Source organism: Gymnodraco acuticeps, unplaced genomic scaffold (assembly GCF_902827175.1).
Source record: "Gymnodraco acuticeps unplaced genomic scaffold, fGymAcu1.1, whole genome shotgun sequence".
NCBI classification, from domain to species: domain Eukaryota; kingdom Metazoa; phylum Chordata; class Actinopteri; order Perciformes; family Bathydraconidae; genus Gymnodraco; species Gymnodraco acuticeps.
The window spans coordinates 541959-557348 of NW_022990152.1; the positions used below are offsets into that span (position 1 = coordinate 541959).

The 15390-nt window shown below is 41.8% G+C and overlaps 1 protein-coding gene across 3 annotated transcripts in view; it reads right to left on the reverse strand.

Moving 5' to 3' along the window:
• Nucleotides 1-2037: 2037 nt before the first annotated feature.
• The window catches only part of LOC117546899 (fibroblast growth factor 14-like), a 50289-nt gene continuing 36936 nt past the window's right edge, over nt 2038-15390 (reverse strand). For all 3 annotated transcript variants that reach the window (XM_034217302.1, XM_034217299.1, XM_034217300.1), the window contains exons 4-5: nt 7464-7662; nt 2038-7047 (exon numbers count right to left, since the gene is read on the reverse strand). In XM_034217302.1, the coding sequence (XP_034073193.1) occupies nt 6905-7047; nt 7464-7662 (342 nt within the window). In that variant the 3' untranslated portion in view covers nt 2038-6904. The remainder of the gene's footprint in view (nt 7048-7463; nt 7663-15390) is intronic.

The window sequence follows — 15390 nt, forward strand, 5'->3', positions numbered from 1 at the left end:
ATAATTGGCTGCTTTTTAATAAGAGATTACTGTTCAGCCATTTTGCTTTGTGCATAATGGAGTTTTACTTTAGCTGGTGGCAAAAGTGATCTCATTAATTGAGTCAAGGCACACTTCGTGGAGTCAAACAGGGCCGTAGCCAGGATTTAAGGGTCTCTATTTCACCAGAAGATACCAAACCACTTATGGGTTACTAAAGATTTTAACTCCCCGAAAGTAGGTAATGTTTTTAACTCGGTTTGTCTCTCAGCAGGATTATGAAAAAGCTACTGGCCTGGTTTTCATGAAACTTGATAGAGGGTCATGAAAGAAACCAATTACATTTTGTAGCAGATCAGAATAATAAACTGAGTTTTACTTTTACTAACTTTGGGAACACTTTTACTGCATTCATGTAGTGTTGGAATAAACTGAGAAATTAATGGTAAAATTCCCCCTCAAGTCGGAACATTTTGGTACAAATTTGAATGTTCCCCTAATCTGTTTTCTAGGATATATCCCAACTCAGGAAACAGGACCATGTGAGGAGCATAAATGCATCGTCCTTTGTTCAGGTCTATTTTTCCTCTTTGGTAATGTCCTCCTTTATTGGACAGTGAAGAGGAAAGAGGATGACGGGAAACAATATCGAGGACATAACCCCACTCTCACAGCTGTGGCCCTGGAGCCAAAGAAATGACGACCAGAAGCATTGCCGATTTAAAAAATAAACGTCACACAAATGAACAATAAAGAGAACATCGAAAATACTTATATTGCTTTAAGAGAACTATGAAACATCTTGATTTTGTTATGAAAGTATAGAGCCCTAGAACTACTCAATAGTGGTATAGTTCATCTATTGCTTACGTTCAGGTGAAGGGGCCATATTATACTTTTGGAGGTTAACTTTTGGATTGCAGACCATTTACATGCACAAACAAACAACACACTTTGCTGACAGAAGGACACGATCTAGGTCCTGTCATCGCCTTCTTCAATGATCAATTACACGTCCAGCAGAGGATGAACGTATATATGATGGATGTTTACACTTAGAAAGACAACGACTTATAATGGCACCCTGATAAGGCCAATATAGAATATAAATTGTGGCGGATGCAGAAACTACAAATGAGAAGCTGTTCTCAACTCACTTTGCAGACATTAAAATAATTGAATTTGTCTGGAGAGTGATGAATCACACAGGTGCAGTATTATGACAAAGTATGGGAGTTAAAATTCATGCATGCGCTACAAAGTATGTGACATGATAGCAGAACAGATGGTGAAACAAAATACTTAAGATGACGAAGAGTGACAGGAGAAAGATATGAGGGAAAATAACTGAGGCGTGATGCAGCAAAAAAGTCATGGCAAAGTTCACCAACTTAACACTTACTTATTTAAACAAGTTATAAATAACGTTAAGCTATCATCAGTTTGAATTAGAGATTAAGCATGCAGCTTTTCATTGCATATAATTAAAGTTGCAGTGCTTTATAAGCCACATCTTGCTAATTAAACACCATGTTGCCCTTCAAAGTACACCTCATTTACATAACATTTACATATGCAAATTATAATGACATCCACCTAATTAAAGTATTTGCTGGTTCATCTGTCATTTAAAGGAGGCCAGGCGGTGTGTGTGTGTTTTCTGCCTGTCAACCTGCTGCCATACCTGTCTAATAGTGAATATGTTTAATGGAGCTTCCAACAAAATCTATTTCTCTGAGTGTCTTTCTCTCATAAGATAAATTATGAAATTATTCTGTAAAACGTTGTTGCTTTTTCTGAACAGTTTTGGACAGAAAACAGCATTTCAATCAGGGATGAAATACTTGTAGAGAGCTCAACAAATAATAATACTTCTGCTAAAAAGACACAAAGCTATTTCTTTACAGATGAAGTCACTTCCTTCTTCTGCAGCTAAAAACGGCTGATCACACATCGCACCCGTAGGTCAATAAAAAGGATGAATGGAATTCATTTGGATGTTGGATGAATAAATACAGGGATGGTAAAATGGTTATTCGACATCAATCAGTCCAGTCCTTTATATAAATCCTTTATTCAATATTGTTTTCTGTGTGTATACAATGGATTGGACACAAACTGTACAGTGCAGACAAACTGTTTGCATAATATGTATGTAAAGGTAACTGTACATTTACCGACAGACAGAGTAATCTCCTTTTAGGTTAGCGCCAGTGACATTTTGCTTTTGGCTCATAGCTAGCATGGTTTGCATCACAGCGGGTTGTTGTACGTCTTGGTTCTCCGTATTGTAATTAATCCCAGCTTCACTGTAAAACTGAACCTGCAATTATATGTGCACTAACTTCCATTAGCCCTGTTTCAGGAACACATACTGCGGATAAAACCTGGACAAACCCCACAGCAGCATGAACACGAATAAAGAAACCTCCGCCATTTTGCTTTTCACTTTAATATTGAAACGTCTGTTGGATGATTTGTCACTTTACACATGTGTGACACCATTTCTTTCCACCTTAAATGTCACTAGAAGATGGCGTACCATGTGGTATGTTTTAAGATTTGATAATGGTCCTTAATCAGAGAACCGCCATCTGTTTCCACGTGTCAGCATCTCAAATAACTTCATAAACTCAATCCATCATTGTTAAAAGAAGCAGAAAGGATATCAAACAATTACTTCTTCTGGTTTTTTGTTATCTATATATTATAATATAATTTTCCTCTCAGCCAGATGAATTAAATAGGGATGCTCTGCTAAAAGTTTACCACGCAAGACATGCATTAGTGTAACTGTATTAGAGATATGAAGTAATTTTGATTCATTCTTCCTTTGCTCCATTAATGCAATGATGGATTACTGTATGTTAGATGTTTGTGATGCCACACATGTCTACCAATGCAAACCAATGTGAGAAATGAGCCAGATGCAAAGTTGTACTGGTGCTCCGCTGTAAATGTTTGTTTTGTTTTGAACACATTTCCTACATTACCACATGCATTAGCCCCAGTCATCTTTCCTCTTTTAAAAACCATGCAACAAGTGGGAAACAGTCCAAACAGAGAGGAGAAAGGAGGAGGTGGGAATAAGCTCTCTGGCTGCATGAGTGAAAGCTAGCATAGTTACAGTGAACAGAAGATTGGGGATCAAAGGATAATTGAAATGTAAAAAAAGGATGAATAGTGTGTGTGTGTGTGTGTGTGTGTGTGTGTGTGTGTGTGTGTGTGTGTGTGTGTGTGTGTGTGTGTGTGTGTGTGTGTGTGTGTGTGTGTGTGTGTGTGCGCTCAGAGAAAGAAACAGCTGGGAGGAGAGCTTGGTAACTGTCTCGTTTCAGATTCAGTTGTAATAAGGCAGTCTTTTGTCAGAGGAATAAAGTGGAATGGAAAAAAGAAAGGAAACCTGAGGGAGGCCAGCTACATCCTGGGTACAGTGCTGATCACTACGTCTCTAAAGTGCACCTGTACTGCAGTGGTCAGGTCACAAGCATTTTCCCGTCCTATTATGTCCATGTTGTGCCTTCTGGTTTCAGAGCTACAGGACAAAGTGAGATGGCTACATGTGTACCTGCCACGAGAACATGAGTGGTACTTGCATGTGGAAATTAAAAGTGACCTGGGTTGTCGTGATTGCTCACTTCTAATTAAATCAGCCCTCTTCATGTGCACAGCCCGCCGTTAGATATCTCATAATTGTAGCCTTGGTACCTGGCTAACCACCAGTGGAGAGAAATCTCGGAGGAGACGCTGAGAGTAATTGGGCCTTCGTTGTTTGAACCAATAACTGTGATTACCAGCCTGGAAACACTATTGAAGCGGTGTCTTTGTTCAGTAGCCAGGAAACCATGTCCCTTTTTCTCCATCCTCAACCATCATTCATTCTTGAGCATGTGCCACAGATCTTCAATAGCTGCTTTCACAGGATGTGAGCCACACTTCTAACTTAACAAGCTGGGCCTCTCTGAATGCAGGACCATTTTCCCCCTGCCAGCAGTGTGGACAAATTAGCTGCTTAATAATATTCGATGAATAGCAGAGTCTCGATTGTATCTCCTAAATGTCTGGCCAGGCAAAATCATTGTACTCTATAGACTGTAATTAAAGTGACTTTTTAGACACAGGCAGCTGCGACAACACAGGATACGTAAAAAAAGAAGGACGTTTACAGACCTGATTGTCAGGGTTTTTGTCTTTTTTTTTTTTTACAGTTTTGCTAGTAACCCCAAGTGTGACACAGCAATATTATGTTACATCCACATTTCTTTGACGCTAGACAAGTACAACACCGGTCAAAAAGGACTTCTTACTCATCACCACGGCCCCACGTTGCACTTTAAGTAACATTTAACAGGGACAGAGCCGAAGTCGAGCGACTTTGAGAATTTGGAAATGCTTGCTAAACCCTGCTGGATAAATATTTAGCATTCAGATCTCACATCTTGAGCTAAACTGGGGATGAGAGGCACTCCCATTGAATCTACACAGTCCAGCGAAAAATAATACTTTCAGATACATTTCGTGCTTTCACATAAGATTCTTATCTCTCTTTTTTGCACACATATTTCAATTCCATTTTCCCCTTATCCACAAATATTTTCCTTTCACAACAGTAGTTACGGAAGGACACAAATAAGCAGAGTTCACAGAGTGTAAATTGGTCAGCCACACGTGTTCGAACACCAAGGCGAGCGGCAGCTAATGAGCTCAGAGGAGAGAAAAATGTGTGAGGAACATTTCTGAGAAATGCCAATTAGAGACACTGAGATGTCTTGTATTTTTCAAGAGTGCATTCTCCGTACAGTACAACACAGCGGGACAACATTGAACACTTTGGAGAGGTTTGTGTTTTACCTGCTACACACCTGACGCTTAATGTTGGAACAACTGTGAGGATTAGTCGTTGTTTTTTCGAGGGCGGGACGCTTTGTGTTGTTTCTTTGTAGTTTTGGGAGGTCATTTATCTCCAGCAAATACGACAAGTGTTTCAAGGATCTGATCGAAATGCAAAGCAGAGACTTGGCCTTAAAATTAACATTCAAAGCAAGAGAGATTGCACGGTTTCTGTTTCTTACTGAGTACATTAATTTGCTGCTGCCTCATTGTCTCCGACACTAATATGAAGTGTGGGATCACAGCATTAACGTCCCCTCAGTGATATGACGGACTACCGGTGTAGTTAATTGGCGTCTAGTCTTTGACGAGTAAACCGAACGTTTGTAGAGCAGTCCGGAACAGATTGGTGCCGTGTTGACTGTCACAGTGAGAGGGCTAAGCATGGGGAGCTATTTGGTTTTTATTTCTCTCCAAGGCATTTGATTTCCAGCCCTGTAGATCTAAACGTTTCAGACAAAGCCTTGTTTCAGTGGTTTCATTTTATCGCTGTGACCAAAGTGTGCTATTTGTTTTCGGGTGGTTATACAGAAACCAACTTTCTAATACTTGTTTTTACTTGAATTGATAGACTACTTTACATATTGACACAGGACCAGTGGTGGAATATAACCACATATTGTATTTTCACTGTACTTAAGTACAATTTTGAGGTGCTTTACTTTAGTATTTTCATTTTCTTCTATTCTACTATATATCAGAGAAAAATATTGATATTTATAATAAATATTCCTCTTCATTTGTTTGACAGCTATAGTTATTAATTCCTCTGATCCTCTGCTACGGGGAGGGGTAAAGGCGTGCATTGCATTACCACAGTGCCTGTTTTTAAACCACTGGGTGGTACATTCCACACATAGTGGCTTCAACATAATTTACCCTGTTCATTATAACCCTCATTACTATATTTTCCTCATATCTTCAAGTACTTGGGAGGCAACAGAAAGAAAAAGTACTACTTCTCGAAGTTTCTGCTACTCCGTGTAAACAGTGACTGCTACCATGCTGCGTGGACGCCAGCATGCCTCCTGTACTTTGTGTTGCTACAAACAGGGACATCATTCGGGTTTCATCACTCAGCTACACTAACAAGCAGATCTCCTCCTCTCCTGAGCTACCAAGTGATGAGGAAATCATAACATTCGTAAAAAAGGGACAGAAAACAACTTGTTAGACGGAGAGGTAGACACAAAATATCTGTTTTGTGTCCGTACAACGACGCAGCTCAATATTCACTGTGTGTGCAGAATAATGAACCATCTAACAGATAGATAATAAAGGAAAACATGCTTTAAGCTATGTAGTGTCAAATAAGAACTCTCTTTTCTTAACAGATATGTGATTAAAGCAGGTCATAGTGTGTGTTGCCTTGTTTTTAATGCACAGGGCGATTTAAAGAACATTTCATTATAGACTCGGTACAGAATGTCCTGTCTTAATTGATCGATGACTAAGCATCCTCTGAATCATCTGGTTGGTATTTAAAGTGTTCTTTTTGCCCGTTGTTTGTTTTTTTAATCTGTTTTTTATTTACGCAAAATCGAATCCAAGTGGTCGATTTCGGGTGGGAGTCGTGTGCAAGTGTGTGTGTGCGTGGCCACCGGCAAGCAAGCATACCTGGCAACAGAAACAGTATCAGGAGAGGAAAGAAAGGGGCCTCATTGGGGCCACAGATTGTCACAGAAAAATACCGGTGAAGAAGACATTTTTTTCTCGTTTTTTGTTTATATCTTTAAGAAGTCATTTTGTCTCACGTATGAGGGCATGCCACTGAACCAGTTCCCAAATATCTGGCGGGCATTGGCCAGATATTATGGTCTTCCTCCTCCCTTTTCCCCCGCCACCAGTCGAAGCGAGTTGTAGCGGATCCGTCCTACATCGAGACGTGACGCGACGAGCGGCCCCACTGCTGACCAGTCAGAAGTTGATGGTTTGGTTACCTTTCCTTGCAGTTTTTAGTGAGAGCGCAGCAGTGGGGCGAGTCTGGCTTGTCCTGGCCTCTGGTTGGCCAGGGGGGGATAAAAGGGGGGAGGCGGGGTTATGTCTTGTCTGGTTTGTTGACTGGTTTGCCGCCGTTCATGACCACAGGTTCGCTGGTTGTAGTTTTGGAAGACGGGGCCCCGGCGACTTTAGGCACCGCCTCCCCTACGTCGTGCAACGAAGGCTCTCGATACATCGCAACTGGAGGGGTCGCGGGAGAAAAGAGGCGGATGGGAGGAAGGAAAGAAAGGGAGTGGGAGGAGGAGAGTTGAAAGAGTTACAGTAGTGGTGAGAAATGAGAAGAAGAAGAAGAAGAAGAAAGGTGTTGACAAGTGAAGGAGAGAAGAAGAGAGGTAAAAGAATGTGGAAGAGAAAGGGATGTATGATAAGGGAAGTATGAAGGAAGGAAAGAAACCAAGAATGTCAGGAGAAGAAGTGTCTATACTTTCAAATCCAATACAACTAAGAGACATTTCAGAAAACAGACATGTATTGTAAAACCACAAACATTGTGTGTGTGTGTGTGTGTGTGTGTGTGTGTGTGTGTGTGTGTGTGTGTGTGTGTGTGTGTGTGTGTGGTGTGTGTGTGTGTGTGTGTGTGTGTGTGTGTGTGTTACCTTCTATAGGTTTAGGCAGAAAGTGTGCTGCTGGTTTGGTCTTCTTCACCCTGTTGCCCTTCATGGCCTGCCCCTCTTTATTGAGGCCCAGGAACCAGGCCCGGCCCGACTCCTTCTGTCTGTAGAGCATCGAGCTGTAGATCACGTAGTAGTTCTCAAACACCGACTCCTTAAACTTACACTCCGCTGTAAACAGTTCCTGCGGAGACACAGAGGAAAGACAAGTATTTAGATAAAATACTGAATAACTTGCATATCAGACAATAGGCTACATCTGACATAAAATGCATGTCGACCAGCTGGCTGAATGATCCCCGAACAGACTCTCTCTTGTGCATGCATGTGAATACCAAACTAAACGGATAAAGGAAAGCAGATTGATTCTGCAGAAGCCCAAAGATCGCACACTCCCACCCACAAGGCTCTGCTGTTATATGTCAAAACCCTTTTCCACGGTCGCCGGCGCCTTCAGACGAACATATTTCAGCACTTAATCAAGGTGTTATTCTTACTGGGAGAGAAATCGCAGCTCCCCAGCGTCCTTCTGCACTACTGAGCCGCAGCAAGTAAGAAAAAGGCAGGCTGATGTAACACGGGAGGTCAGAATCTGTCAGCTTTCAAAACGGCAATTTTTAAGCAATAATGGATTTGTTGAAGCCTAGTTTAATGACAACATTTTGACAAGAATTTCCACTTTGCAATACCTAACTAAAACAGTTTTTTAATATGTTATTGATCACTTGTTTTCAACACCAGCAATCATTCAATTCACAATCATTTAAAGCTGACATTTGGGCTACTTGGGGGGAGCGAAACATGACTGAATTATCATTTCCTTGTTAAATCATTATGGAAAACATGTAAGCAAGAAATCGGAGCAGAATTAGCATTAATTTGGACGTTTCTGTCACCATGAAAAATGGTCAAATTCAGGGCTGATATTTGTCTTTCAGCTCTTGTTTGCTTTCTCTCAATTCCTCTTTAGTTGCTTCATTAGTCTTTGAAACGTTGTCTGTCTGTCTGCACGTGAAACATCCTCATTGATCCATTTTGTATCAAATATACTGATTGATTGCAGTGGCGTTTTCTCCCGGAGGCCAAGGGAAGCCAGGCTTCCCCTGTTTTTTCGGATTGTAGTTATAATTTAAATAAATAAATACAAACACTTTGTTTTGTTTCGATAATTCTCCTTTGCTGTGTGTTGCTGCCGGCCCGGCTCTCCCCCATTCTCATTGAGTATTTTACAAAGAGTGAAACAAACAGCGCCCCTCTAGATGTTATGGTGAAACAGTAGATTGCACTCCCTGTTGCGAGAGGAGGCCAGCCGAATCTAGCTTCCCTTGGTGAAAAAAAATGGAGGGATTGACCAATCAGATGAGGCCCACGTGATGCCCCTGCCAACCTGTGATTGGTCAGGGCCATGCCAAGGGAAGCTAGCCGCCTCTTGCTTCCCTTCAGAGGCGGCTGGCGGCTGGCGATTTGATTGGACACTGCCATCCAATCAAATCACATCAACATCAGTTTTAATACTGTAACTGTCATCACCGCCGTTAGAAATTATCAAGCAAATGAAGCATTATGGAGGGTGGAGATTTGGCGTACTTAATCAAACATAACTTTACTAAACTTCCGCTACAGCAGCAACTAAAAATAAATCAGATGACAGGCAAATGCCCGCACTCGAGCTGTGTGTACGCAGAGGAAAAAGGGAGAGAATCGGACGTTCAATGAGGACAATTATGTCCGCACGGAGTGGCTAACTGGAAGCGCTAAACTTCAGCGTCTATTTGGCTGGCCATGTCTTCTTTTTGACAAGGATTCGTGCTCCCTGAACAATCCTTGGGCAACTTCAGGATTCATCGACCTTGCCAACCTGTCACGGGCAATTGAGAGGCACGGTAAATCCAAAAATCACATAGATTGTGTGATTGTCTGCATACATTAATAAGTAAAATGCTTAAATTAATAAGGAGAGAGTTTCAGCTGGAGAGTGCGTGCGGACCTGTCGGTTAGATAACAGGCGTGTGCAAGTCCTGCATCTGTGTGATACAAATGTGTGTCAAATGATACCGGGCGCTGTAATCACTCATCTGGTTACGTTATTGACCACCCCCCGACCCAAAAAATGGGCTTCCCCTACATTTTTCCCCACGCCACGCTACTGATTGATTGTAGCTTTTACTTTTGCGGCATCACAATGACTAATTAAACAGATTTCTTATTGCATTTCATAAAGGAGCTCTCATAACTATTAAGTACACAATGACTGGCACATTTTCTCATCGAGGACATTTTACTGAGGATATAAATAGCGTATATAAACTTTCCCTGGTGTGGCTGAGGAGGCTCCTGCCAACCCAAACAATCACCCGGAGGTCCCCAGACCCCAGATTGTGAAGTGTTTGTCTAGACCGGCTCTTATTGGGCCTCCTGCCAGCGCCACAGACGCATTGTCATTCAGCTCAGGCCTGTCGGTCCGAGTCTCATAGCAACATGAGGAAGAGAGGTGACACTGTAGCCGTGACAACCAACCAGCGCCGAGAGGGAGGGGTCAGGGTGGGTGGGTGTGTAGGGTGGGGGGGGTAAGGGGGGGGGGGGATGCAAGCGCGAGAGAGAGAAATACACAAACACTTGATGATTTAACGTATAACTAAATCTCACTCTCAGCCACAGCCACTCATGCTAACATAGGAGGACACTAATAAAGGTGTGTGTGTGCGTGTGTGTGTCACAAGTGTGTGTGCCAGCCCCCCCCCCCACACACACACACACTTGTGGCTCTAGGGCAGGGGTGGCCAACCAGTCAGAGGTTAAGAGCCACATTTTGTCTATGTTACTGCAAAGAGCCACATCAAACACACAGTCACTGATACCGCTTGTTTCCGTTTTTTGTTTTCTGGAGACAAGATTTCAACCACGTCACTGATGCATTTTTGTGGCATTGGGATATATATTTTTTAAATCCTCTGGAGCAGAGAGAGGAGCTGTGGATTATTGTTATTGATTAATGCATCAGTGTTTCTTAGGGTCAAAAACACTAAACTCACAACTTAAAATGAAAGCGTTTAGTTTATTTAATAAAAGAGCACATGTTCAATGTGAAAAGTGACAGTAGTTATAGATTATTTGCAATTTGGTGCTATATATATATTTTAAAATAAAATTATATATATATTTTTTTTAAACACCTTGAATTTCAGGGGGGGGCGCGGGGCTCCGTTGGCGGGGCGCAGCGCCCCTCCAAGACAATGGTAGGGGAAACGCTGGATAATGTTTAATCAACGATAGGTTTCCCCCCCTCAAAGGTGATTGGTTCACTGCATCGCAGGTATTATTGTGATTGGCTCTTGGGCCACATCAAAATTATACGCGCTGTCATCCTCTCATACTGACACCACACATACACAACATACATAACACGGGACGAAAGTAACGGAGCGATTTTATCCGAGCCCAAACAACTTTGACCGGCCAAATTACGTCAGAATTATCAGCATTCAATACTTAACAGACCTACTAAATATCAGGTTTAACTGTCAGGAGTAGCTAGTGTTGTCACGATACCAACATTTTGGTTTTGATACCAAGTCAAGAATTGCGATTCCGATTCTTTTTCGATACTTTTCTTAAAAAAAGGGAAACGGTCTTAAATGTAATTATTGTGCTTTATTTCACACCAGAACCATAACCATAACACAAACTTTTAAACAATGAGAACAATAAATAAAATAAATGACAAGAATTCGTATTAAATAAAATTAATAAATGTCTTACAGACAGGCCTCGTGGTGTCCGTAGGCTTGCCCTCACTGTCAGAGATATAGCTCAAATACTTCCAAATTTCGCTTCTGGCGTCTTTTTTGTCAACAAGCCGAGGCGCAGCGGCAGTTGCACTCCCACTTGCAGCCATGCTTCTCGTTTTCTCACATGCTCTGGCAGCTAGCGCGTGCACGAGAGAGGGGAGGCACTTAGAGCGTGCTTGAGAGGGGAGGGACTTAGAGCGTGCTTGAGAGGGGCGGGACTGCAGGCACGGCTGCAGTGCAGGGAATGGAAGCAGAGCGCTGAACACACACGGCTCTTATTAAAACGGCGCTTTCTCACCGGAGTACTTTTCCCCCGTCATTCTTAAAGTACCGATACTAATGAAACGGAGGAATCGTAACGTTTTTAACGGCAGGGTATCGCGGTACCTTTCAAGTATCGGTACACCGTGCAACACTAGTCAGGAGTCAGTGTCTCTCCCCCAAACTCACACATATAAAATTCGATATGAACTGAAGAGCCGCATGAAACTAGGCAAAGAGCCGCATGCGGCTCGAGAGCCGCGGGTTGGCCACCCCTGCTCTAGGGGGATGAATGGAGGGAGGATGAATGATTGGTTGGTAACAAAACAAGAGATGGTTATAATGAATACATTCTCTTTTATTGGCAGTGTCAGTCACACAAATCAAATGGTTTTGATTTGTATTTTCAGCGCGATTGTTCTCGAAGGGGTTTTTATTCTTCACTCCTGGAAGAACTAAGCTTAATAATATATACTTTGACTTGACCTGCACCCAGGGTTCATTATTAATTTGTTAAGGAGGCCAGACGCTTCATAATGCCGGCCGGTGAGGTCATGCATCATTTAACGCTGCTTTTAAAATAAAATATGTTTGATGTCGAGGCTCTCGTCTGAAGAAGCATTTATACCCGGCTCAATCCGGAGAGAAAAAGTGAACAGTGAGAAGGACTGCAGATGCAAAACCTCACAGGTCAGGTGAGTCATTTTAACAACACTGCCCGCCTGAATGTGTTTGTCGTCATTTCTAAATAACTGTTCACCGGCTGCCCACGGAAAGAAGACGGAGAGGGAGAATGAATGAAAGGAATGGAGGTGGGGTTGGAAATTGGGACATGAAGGGGAGAAGAGAGAATAAATCACCCAGTGAGGAGGACGACGCCTCCTGATGGGAAAAACAGCGGGAGATTCTCTCTCTCTCTTCTCTTATCTTAGTATTTCTCTCATCACTCTTCTTGTCTCTGCCTCTGTCACTTCTCTGAGATTTAGTGGACACACTGAAAACATGCATATTGTCTTTTTTTCGAATTACATGCAAGCATTGTAAAGTGAATAGCAGCTGTTTCTCAGACGGCAATAATCAGATAGAGAGGAATTAACATGTTAAACATCCTGCTCACAAACACATCAAATTGTTTGTCTAGTTTCCAATAAAGACCCCGAAAAAGAAGAGACCAGAGAGAGAAAAGCCATCTCCACTCTTGGCACAGCATATAATGACAAAACCTGGCAACTCGAGCTGCCCAGTGTCCCAGTATAAGCACATTCATACAACAACAAACTCTAACCCAATAATCCTAACCGCTTTTCCAGTGTTTTTCTTTTTGAACGTTGTTATTTATCAGAGCGTTTTATTTAATCACAATAGGTTTGTTTTTTCTCCATCAAGCTCCTACAAAACTGAGATAATAAAAATCAACAGGTGGAAGTAAAACAAAAAAAGCTATTTACTTTCTGCACTGAAGTGAATCAAAAATGTAAACACCATTAAAGTCTACTATTCACAAGGGAGACAAGCCAAACATCCCTTTTATTGTTCTTAATTAATGCAGGGATGTAAACACAATTACTTACAGCAGTATGTAATTACAGAGTGTTGTTGTTCCGCTATCAACGAGAGAACAATCCCTATGATAGGACTAGCGAACACTATAATGCAAAAGTATGATTTTGACACGACCTTTATCAACACTGTGTTGTGATGCCACTGGTAGAGTAAGATTAATTTAAGCACTTCTTTGACTTAAAGGAGAAGTTGCTTTTATTGTTAAAACGTAAAACAATGTTGACAGTTGGTTGACCTTGTTGACCCATCATCTATGGGGGTTTTTCCATATCTTTATTCAAGAGCGTGGTATTTAAATTTGAGAGCATACTTTATGTATTTATTTCCCTCAAACCCTGTCCTCACACTCAAATAGCGCCTGCTTGCACTTAGATGTGCTCTGCTTCTGCTCAAACTGTACGCTTGCACTCAGATATATTGCTGCTTACAGATTTCCTATGTTCCAGTTTAAAACCTTCTCCTCGCACTCAGGCTGTTTCCGTGCGCTCGTGACATTTCTGCTCTCAGATTTATTCTGTGCGCGCTCGAAACTTTTGTGAAAAATCCAATCTGTAAGCAGCAATATATCTGAGTGCAAGTGTACAGTTTTGAGCAGAAGCAGAGCAAATCTAAGTGCAAGCAGGAACTATTTGAGTGCGAGGACAGGGTTTGAGGGAAAGAAATCAATAAAGTATGCTCTCAAATTTAAATACCACGCTCTTGAATAAAGATATGGAATAACCCCCATAATCATCCAGCCCACAAAGGATTTTGTAGAGCCATAATAATGTTCCTGTCAGCCTGCAGGGCCGTGTGAGGTAAACCGCTGAACACACTGTTGTTGCTTTTGTCAGGACAGAACCAAATGTCCTATCTTTCTTTGCTTGTCTACTCCCTCGTTGAAAACCTCTAAAACACTGTCACTTCTTTCAGGGGCTGTGAAGCGGAGAAATTGACTGAAAGCCATACCAAGCAACCGCCCCTAAGAGTATTTTCTCGCGCTGGCAACACTACAAAGGAGTTTGGCCATAGTTGCCATGTTTTCTCGTATAGCTGTTTTTGAAATGCCATATATTTTCCCTTTATAACTAAATATCATTGACTTGAACTGAGTTGATGAAACACAATCATAATTGTTCTGATTCATTCTTCATAAATATGTATTGTCCAGTTGCTTAATGCGACTAAGCTTAAGGAAGCTGTTTTTCACCCCAACGTCCCACGGTGTGTGTGTGTGTGTGTGTGTGTGTGTGTGTGTGTGTGTGTGTGTGTGTGTGTGTGTTGGTGTGTGTGTGTGGTGTGTGTGTGTGTGTGTGTGTGTGTGTGTGTGCCCTGCTCAGCGAGTGGGTGTGTTTGTTTCCAACACCAGTTATTATCACAGCACTAATTACCCAGGGGAATTGTGGGTAAACAAATCATTCTAAAGAAAAAGGAAGCCCACGGAGAAGAAGGAGAACGTAAAAGGTCGGCATATGAAAACAAAAAGTGAAGAGTTGAAAGGATGTCCTCCAGCCCAGACAAAGCGAATCAAAGCTTCCATCTGACTCCAATCACACGCTCTCGGCGTGTTAGGAGCGCCTCAGACACTCAGCTCTCAAACACCTGATAATTGGATCAGGTGTTTGAGAGCTGGAGCAACAAGTCGTCGCACCTGTGTGTGCAGTTGATAGATAGTGAGTGTCCAATTTGGGGATCTGCTCTGCTGAAGACACCCAGAATACATGTACAGTGTGGAATACGAGGAATGCATGAAGTGGATCTGTCTCTAATGTAAGGCAACTAAGCACGAACACTTTAATAGCCTGTATTGAAAACATTGTATGAAGTTGGGAAATTAACTTTAAGTCAAATCCAGAGTTACTGTCGGACCGCTTGGAGTCAAAGAGTTATAGCGCTATCAGTTTGAAGGCTTGTCAGCACCGAACACACAGGGGTTTACAATACTACGAAGAAGCATTTTACAATTCTGGAAAGGTCCAAATGATGCTCGAGTCTAATTAGGTCGGATAAGGTATTTTCTTTGCTACCTGTTTTGGACGTGGGAAAATAGGACTTTCAATTATTTCCCTAAATTAGTCTTTGAAGCATATAAGCTAATTATTTTTAGATTAGTTTATTTTCGTTCTGAGGACATTATTATCATATTGTTGCAGCAGCTTGTTAATAGAATGAACATCATGCTGGGGCCAGTGTTGAAAGTCTTTGAAAATTCATTTATGCATTAAGGGGATGTGAAGTTTCTCTAAGGGTTGATTTCATATTGGGTCTGTGGGAGAGAAGCCTTTGTAGACCATTTACATGCACAAAAACCTACAGAACAC